The sequence below is a fragment of the Malus sylvestris genome, chromosome 15, assembly GCF_916048215.2.
Source record: "Malus sylvestris chromosome 15, drMalSylv7.2, whole genome shotgun sequence".
NCBI lineage: Eukaryota > Viridiplantae > Streptophyta > Magnoliopsida > Rosales > Rosaceae > Malus > Malus sylvestris.
In genome coordinates, this window is record NC_062274.1 from 3,754,453 (window position 1) to 3,763,338 (window position 8,886).

General features: G+C 38.3%; 1 protein-coding gene across 1 annotated transcript; it reads left to right on the forward strand.

Annotated features, from left to right (window-relative positions):
* Positions 1–3,197: 3,197 nt before the first annotated feature.
* Positions 3,198–7,403, forward strand: LOC126601139 (cyprosin-like). Its single transcript, XM_050267799.1, has 2 exons — positions 3,198–3,758; positions 7,284–7,403. Exons 1-2 carry the CDS (start codon positions 3,198–3,200, stop codon positions 7,401–7,403), a joined length of 681 nt encoding a protein of 226 aa, XP_050123756.1.
* The last annotated feature ends 1,483 nt before the right edge of the window (positions 7,404–8,886 follow it).

Below are 8,886 nucleotides of genomic sequence, written 5' to 3' on the forward strand. Positions count from 1 at the left end.
GTTGCATCACGTATGGAATAAATGTGGGTATATCTTCTATTGGTCATCGTTCATTATTTTAAATATTTTAATGCCATTTAATTCTTAATCACAGATCGAAGAGAATGGAAAAAAAGTCATCTAGAACTTTATCACTTTTTTTATCTTTTCCCATGATCCCATACCATATGTTCAAACCCCAACCACATACATTTATTCAGTTACTGTCACCGATGCATCTTGTAATTTTAAATCTTCCGATCCTTTGCTCTGCTTCTTTATTTTGATCTATGATATCCCTTCCTTAAAGGAATATTTTCACTCTCTCACTATCCTCGAGTAATAACGATGCTTACGACATTATTTACTATTGTGCAATTAGTTTAAATTTTAACATCTGTATACGGTGAATAAAAACAAATATTAAAATTTAAACTCATCCAATAGCAATAAATAAGATGGTGAACATTACCACAACTTGAAGTGGTGAGGGAAAATGCACCTTCCTTTCAAGGATGAAGCCCTTTCTCTTTTCCTGCTCTGGCCTTGTCCTCCATAGTAAATAATATAAGGAAAACTAATAAAAATGACTTGAAAACTTTGAGTTTTAACGATAAGAACAAAATAAAGGGTAAAATGAATAGTACCATGATTGACTTTTTAGTGTAAAATGTGGTTTTTCGTTAAAATGAACAGTACCGGAAGCTTTTCGTTAAAGTTCCCAATAATATATTGTATGGACTGGGGTGATTTTTTTTTTTTTTTTTTTGCTAAATTGTAATGGTACGGTTATTGTACCGAACCGAAGACATTTAGTATGGTATTGGTAACCAAAACCAATATCAACCATATTGTTGTAATGAATATATTTAATATCTATTTAATTATGTAAATATATATATTTGTAAAATTATATAATACTAAGTACTAACTTTTATTTTTAATATATTTCATTTAGTTTGCAACTTGTCTTTAACTTCTATTTGATTTGGTTTGCAACCCTTTTATATTTAAACCTTGATGCATGGTTTGACAAACTAAATATAAATATGTGTGAAATAATGATGAATGATGAATCTTGGTTGTAAGATAGAATATTTTAAAAATTAAAAAATGATTATAAGTTTCATCTTAATATGTTGGCTAGGTGCTTAACAAAAACAACGAAGCAAAAAACGTTTGGGGCTAAAATCAGGTTTGGTTCCCAAAAAAATAGCCCAATATTAAATTGGTACAATACTATTACTATACAATGGCAATCAAATTTTATGGCATACCAAATTTTGAGATAATGAAGATTCAGAATGATAATGGTACTAAATTTTGCCATATTAAAAATTTAGTATGATAATTGGTACAAAACATTTGGTACAGTAACGTTTAGAAACCATCCCTAGTGTTTATACCATATTTAGGGCCTCGTATTTAGACCTCGTATAAATACTCGGGGAACTTAAATGTAATTATGTAATAAAGGAAGGGGCAAATATGTAATAAGTGAGGAGTCCTTATTCTATAAAAGGACCCCTCACCCTCACAATGGGAGGAGGCCATTTTCTTAAGGCTCCTTCATCCTCTCAAAGCTCTCACATTACAGAGCTCATTCTCTCTCTCCCACTCAGATAAATACATATTCAGTGTGGACGTAGCCCAAACCTTGGGGTGAACCACGATACATCCTGTGTTATTTACATTTCATGCAGATTCACGGTCGGATTTACGTTGTTCCAAGACCTCCGGTTTTGTGCATCAACATTTGGCGCCATCTGTGGGAAACGACACAAAAAACTATGTCGGTTCTCCTTCATTTTTTTCACCTCTGCCGTGAATCTGCAGAAACACCAAACCAAAATCCCAGTCCCATCTCTCTTTCTCTAGAAACCCAGAAATGGACACAAACACACAGCCAAGGCTCCGAATCCAAGGAAGCGTCTGAATATACTCAAAACAAAATACCACTCACTTTCTCTGTGTCTCTTGATTTTATTCTAAACTTCACCAATGGAGTTGAAGCCCATTCTGGGATATCTTCAAGAAAAGACTATTTTGGTTATTGGAGCCACATGCTTCTTTGCAATGGGTCTATTCCAAACAGATTCATAAGTGATGCTCTTTTAAGTTTTCAACACAGAACCTATTTGGTAGTCGCTGAGTCCTGCACTCCTCAGAGGAGAAATAATCAAATACACCAAACAAATTCTCACCGAGACGCCGCTAAAATATGGAGGCGAGTGGCACCTACTTCCTCGGCTCAGCTTCAAAACCTCGCCGCCTCAGCCTCACGCAGATCCTCGTCTCTCAATCACACCCGTCGGTTTGTAATCTCCTCGGCGTCCTCCCCTTCGTTGACGCCGTTGGTCAAATCTGCACCTAAAAAGGGCTTCTTCGGGTGGAAGGCGAAACAACTGGCGATACTCTTCGCTCCTCAATAATGCTGCAGACAGATCGGCGGTGGGAGAAGAATTGCGAGTCTCGCTGCGATTGGGCGTGTCGGTGGAGCAAGAGAGAAGCAGCGAGGGCGAGCGTCCAGCTTCGGACGGGATGTCGACGATGGAGAGCCTGGACGGCGACGACGAGGGATCCTTGATCAGGTTCTATGGAGGAGCTTCGATCCTCTCTGGGCTTGCGGTGGCCATGGCCATGTGTGATACGCTTCTAGGCAAAACCCTGGTGCTCGATTCGGCCAACAAGGTGTCGGCGAATCACGTGCTCGGCTTGAGGAATGGGAAGTTCAAGTACTTTCATCTGCACGGCGGAGCGACGACGTTTGAACCATCGTACAATTTGGGCAAGAATTTGTGGGATCTCGCGGTGGCCCAGAGGGTTTATGATGATGTTGTTGGGGTTGGAGTGGTCGAGGAGTTCTAAAATCAATGGCTCTTTTAAGTTTTCAGCATCTGTCAATTTGGCGGAGGAATGAAAGATGCCAAAATTAACTGCTGAGAGTACCTGGGATTTTGAGATGTGATTCATTATTGTATCTGATAAACAACTTAGAATTGTCTCTGCCACGTGTTCCACACCGAGTGCATTGACAGGGGGCTGGAGTATAATGATCATCATCATCACCATCACGACGAGGACAATCACAAAACTTGCCCGCTCTGCAGGACTCCATTGTTGACGTCATTGTAGAAGCGGAGCCTGAGTTGGGACCTTGCAGGCTTAAAAGGGACGGTCAAATAAGAGGCTTATTTCACTGAACAAAGTTAAACAGCATGAAAAAGGAGATTCAATGTGCGGCGATCCAGTATGGAACTGGTGCAATTTCAGGTTTCTTCCACCAGGACCATGTCCAAGTCGGTGATCTTGTTGTTAAGGATCAGGACTTTATTGAGGCAACCAAAGAGCCTAGAGTCACGTTTGTGGCAGCTAAGTTTGATGGTATTCTTGGACTTGGATTTCAAGATATCTCAGTTGGAGATGCTGTTCCTGTCTGGTATAATTTGGTCAATCAAGGTCTTGTTAAAGAACCAGTTTTCTCATTTTGGTTAAATCGCAATATAGAAGGGGAAGAAGGGGGTGAGATTGTCTTTAGTGGGGTTGATTCTAGTCATTTCAAGGGTGAGCATACATATGTTCCCGTGACTCAGAAAGGCTACTGGCAGTTTGATATGGGTGATGTCTTAATTGATGGTGAATCATCTGGATTTTATGCTAATGGCTATTCAGCAATTGCTGACTCAGGCACCTTCTTATTGGCTGGACCAACGGAAGTATGGAGAGGTGGTGGAGGCTGTGATCATGAGGGATCGTGCAAAAGGGGAGATAAGATTAATGTACTTATCATTCCTTGTCTGCCATCTGCAAAAGAGAAAAGAAGACAGAAACAAAAGCAAAAGTAAAGCAGAAAAGGAAAGGAGAAAAGAAGAAGAGAGGAACATGGAGACATTGCAAAAGCAAGGAATAAACACCCCACCAGAATGATGTAATTTATTTTATCTTTCGGAAATATCTGTATAAACCCCATCAGAGGGTAACTAAAAAAAAAAAAAAAAATAGCAAAGCCCAAAACAAATGGGCTGGCATGTTGTGGAGGGCGAAGGCTCATAAGCCCGAAATAGCACCAACCAGGTGATCAAAAGTACGCCTAGTACTCCACAATTATTCGGCAACCCACCGCTATTACCACCAACCAAGTGATCAAAAGTACGCCCAGTACTTCAAAATTATTCGGCAACCTGCCGCTATTACCACCAACCAGGTGATCAAAAGTATGCCCAGTACTATAAAATTATTCGATAACCCGCCGCTATTACCACCAACCAGGTGATGAAGTGTACAACCCGTACTCTAAATATCATTTGGCAACTAGCCATTCATGCCACCCACCAGGTGATGAAATGTAAACCCGTACTCTAATATCATTTGGCAACTAGCCATTTATGCCACCAACCAGGTGATGAAATGTACAACCCGTACTCTCCTTCATGCCACCAACCAGGTAAACAAAAGTACGCCCAGTACTTCAAATTATACATGAGCATTACTCATGTCAATCATACATAAAGATTCATGAGTATCACTCATATCAATCATACATAAACATTCATGAGCATCACTCATGTCAACATTCATGAGCATCACTCATGTCAACATCCATGAGCATCACTCATGTCAATCAACATAAACATTCATGAGCATTACTCATGTCAATCAGCTTCAAAAGCTTCATTTACAAAAGCTCTAGCTTTCAAAGCTTCATTTACAAAGCTCCAGCTTCAAAGCTTCACTTGCAAAGCTTCACCTACAAAGCTTCAGTGCAGGGTATACAAATACCGCTTCCGAACAACCGCCACTTCGGCCCATACATGGATTCAATTTGAAGTCTCCAGCCAACATACTCTATTGACCGAAGACTTGGGGGACTACATTATGTACCGTATATTGGGCCTCAACTGGGCCTCATGAAAAATACTTGGGGGACTCTAGCCCATCATTTATGTATTGAGGAACAAGCCCTTATTCTATAAAAGGGACTCCCTCACCATCATTAGAGAGCATCAACTCTAGCCCATCATTCATGTATTGAGGAACGAGCCCTTATTCTATAAAAGGGACTCACTCACCACCATTAGAGAGCATCGCCGCCTACTGAGCAACTGCCTCGCCGCGAGCATCAACTCTAGCCCATCATTCATGTATTGAGGAGCGAGCCCTTATTCTATAAAAGGGACTCCCTCACCGTCAAATGCCACAAGCCGAGCCAACCAAGGCAACATAAGCCACGAGCCTCGCAGCCCCACAGCGTGTGCTACTTCTAGTTGAGCATCATTTCAGATTGAGCACCGCCTCATATCGAGCATCAGTTCAAGACAACATCTAGTTACTTCGGCCCACACATGGATTGAATTTCAAGTCTCCAGCCAAAAGACTCTCTTGACTGAAGACTTGGGGGACTACTGTTTATACCATATTTAGGGCCTCGTATTTAGACCTCGTATAAATACTCGGGGGACTTAAATGTAATTATGTAATAAAGGAAGGGGCAAATATGTAATAAGTGAGGAGTCCTTATTATATAAAAGGACCCTTCACCCTCACAATGGGAGGAGGCCATTTTCTTAAGGCTCATTCATCCTCTCAAAGCTCTCACATTACAGAGCTCATTCTCTCTCTCCCCCTCAGATAAATACATATTCAGTGTGGACGTAGCCCAAACCTTGGGGTGAACCACGATACATCCTGTGTTATTTACATTTCATGCAGATTCACGGTCGGATTTACGTTGTTCCAAGACCTCCGGTTTTGTGCATCAACACCTAGTATGGACTTAATTTGGACATGTTGTTTTGTTTCCCAACCTAGCTCCAAATATATGCCTACATTTTAAGTTTATTTACAAGAAATTGCATTAATTGTGTGATGATGGCATATGTTTTTTCAGAGTCAATATAGATTTGCACCAATAAATTGCAAGTGATTAATTCTTGGTCGTACTTGTGAATGAGTAAGCCATCTATAATTGTGAAGGAGTGCCAAAGATGATTGTCCATGCATGTGTGAGTAGTTTTATGTTCACATGCATTCACACAAAATATAGATTGTTTGTATCATACTTGAACAATCTCGAAACTACCGAGCACCGATCAATATTATACTGTCAAGGACCCAAAAGAGTTTCCCTCCAACCAGGAGGCCAATCACAGTGCGACACATGTCGACATCAGAATCCAATCATAGCGTGACACGTGTCAACATCAGAAGCCAATCACAACACGACATGTGTCAACATCAGAAGCCAATCACCACACGACACGTGTCAATATCAGAACAAAACTAGAAACTCTCTTCTATAAAAGGAGATCATTCTCCCACAATATTTCCGAATGTCATTTGTACTAAATCATTCACTAGTACTCACTAAAGGAGAGTTTGAACTTATGTACTTGTGTAAACCCTTCACAATTAATGAGAACTCTTCTACTCCGTGGACGTAGCCAATCTGGGTGAACCATGTACATCTTGTGTTTGCTTCCATGTCCCTATCCATTTACATACTTATCCACACTAGTGACCGGAGCAATCTAGCGAAGGTTACAAACTTAACACTTTTTGTTATACCAAAGTTCTCACTGATGTTGTGCATCAACATAGATGATTTCTTGTCAAGTATGGGATGCTATACTTAAAAAATCCCTAAATGATTGCATGCACCAAGTGTCAAAACAAAACGCCTCATTGATCATACTAATTAACATGATTGCACAACATTACTGGTAAATCTATAATGATGAGTGATGTTTGCATAACGATGATTGTGCATTATATCGTGTTGAGTGTATTCCATATCAAAATCAAATTCTTGCATTTAGAATGTTTAAAAGATTACAACAACTCAATTCATTTCCAAATAGACTTTAACACTTGCGCAATAATTTAGCAATCTAGCAGAAACAGTTTCGACCACTAGTTTAGATGTAAGATCTGCATAAATTAATTCAACCGATGGCATTTCTCTAATAAGAAACCCGATGAACACATAAGATATTCAAAAGAAGGAAACTTAATTAGGAAATTGAAAAAGTGATCAAGTTGTTACGATCTTTAGTAACTAAAACATGATACTTAAATCATTGTTGTCATTGAAATCACATACAGATATCAGCAGTATCGATCCCCATTTGTTAGCTAGATTGGCCGACTGGGCACAATGCCTTGAATCTCCATGACACAAACAAAACAGGGGGATAAAATACGTATGCTAAGTCGAACATGCTAAAGCACCATGCCCTCTTAATCAAATCATAAACTAATTAAGGGCAAATCATAATCAAGCTTAAATTAACAAAGCAATGTGGCAGGGTCAGTTTCTTTGGAAAAAGAACAAGAACAAAGAAGAATTGCTTTCGCACAAATTGGCCAATGAGAGGTCAACAGACACATTGTTCCAGACTATACTACACAAGCCGGCGCAAAAATAAGATAGAAAATTGGTAAAGCAGTTTAAAGTTTATATGCTTTATACACGGGCAATGTCACAAAAAATGCATTTTTATTGTTGGAATAATAATTAACTCAAAAAATACAAAAGAAAGAATATATCACGAAAAGTTTCTGATACTGTTCACTTTAACAATTTATTTTTATTGCTTTATACACGGCGCAATAATAATTCATTTTTATTGTTGGAATAATAATTAACTCAAAAAATGCAAAAGAAAGAATATATCACGGGCAATGTCACAAGTCTCTCTCGTAGACCTATCAGTGCAAAAATGCATGGTTTGTGGGACGTCATGCTACATTCCGTGATGAATTATATAATATGGGGTAATATTAGGAAGATAAAAATTTTAAATCAAATTTGCAAACCAAATGATGTATCACCAATAAAAAATAAACATGTTAATCAACGCTTAAGTAATAATCCAATCATCAACGCTTAAGTAATAATCCAATCATCAACAACCACAACATTTTATTTGCAAATTTAATTTAAAAAATTTAATCTTCCTAACATTGTCTTATATTATTTGATTAGATTTGATACTCCACAAAGTAAAATGTGTATTAGTAACTAAAAGTTTTATGCAGCAGCCCATTTATAATTAGAGTCGTGATAATCTAGCAAGTAAAACTAGATTCAAGAGATATTTAACGCTTCTTGAAATGCAGTCATATGGATTTGGATCCTCTCCTGAGCCAATGGAGAGGATTCTCCTAACCAAGCATTATGGGCCGTTGGATTTTTATTCAACGGCTACAAATTTAGGAGAGTTCTTTTAAAGTTATAATAATTATAACTGTTTGATAAAAATTCAATGGCCCACAATACTTGATCAGGAGGATCCTCTCCGTTGGCTCAAGAGAGGATCCAAATCCCAATCATATCCACCTAAGGATTTTTTTTAAGGATTTGTGAGAGACAAACTTATTACAACGTACTGTCGGAATTTTTTAATAGTTGAAAGTTGGAACTCTTCATAACCATGACTTCTGTTTTACGACAAAGCTTTCTTGTTTCTTTTTTCCCAACCTCCTAACAAACTAGATATGTCATCATCTTCGACAGAGTAATAATAAGATTACATCTAACATTTTTCAAGTGGGTTGGGAAACTTTTATTTTCCAATCTGATTTTGAACAAATATTAATCAGTTATTTATCCAAAAAAAACAAAGAAAAAGTAAAGCCATGATTTCACTTTTACTCCATGATGGTTTTGTGCTTTCTACAACAAGGAAATGGCCCAACAATAACATATATTTTATCTGCCACTTGGTATTACGGTGTAGTCGTGTTCCTCTGTATTTGTAAGTGAAATGTCTTAAATTCGATTCTTGTCAAAGGTAAGTTTGAACCACATTATTGCTAGTTTATTTTGAGTCTAAGCCCACTCATTCTCCTTAATGTCGATAATACCGTTTGTTCAAGAAAAAAAACATCCACTTTATCTACACACTC

Coding starts and splice junctions, on each gene's coding strand:
- LOC126601139 (XM_050267799.1), top strand. CDS start 3,198: ATGAAAAAGGAGATTCAATGTGCGGCGATCCAGTATGGAACTGGTGCA. Junction 3,759..7,283: donor AAAGGGGAGATAAGATTAAT/GTACTTATCATT, acceptor GCAATGTGGCAG/GGTCAGTTTCTTTGGAAAAA.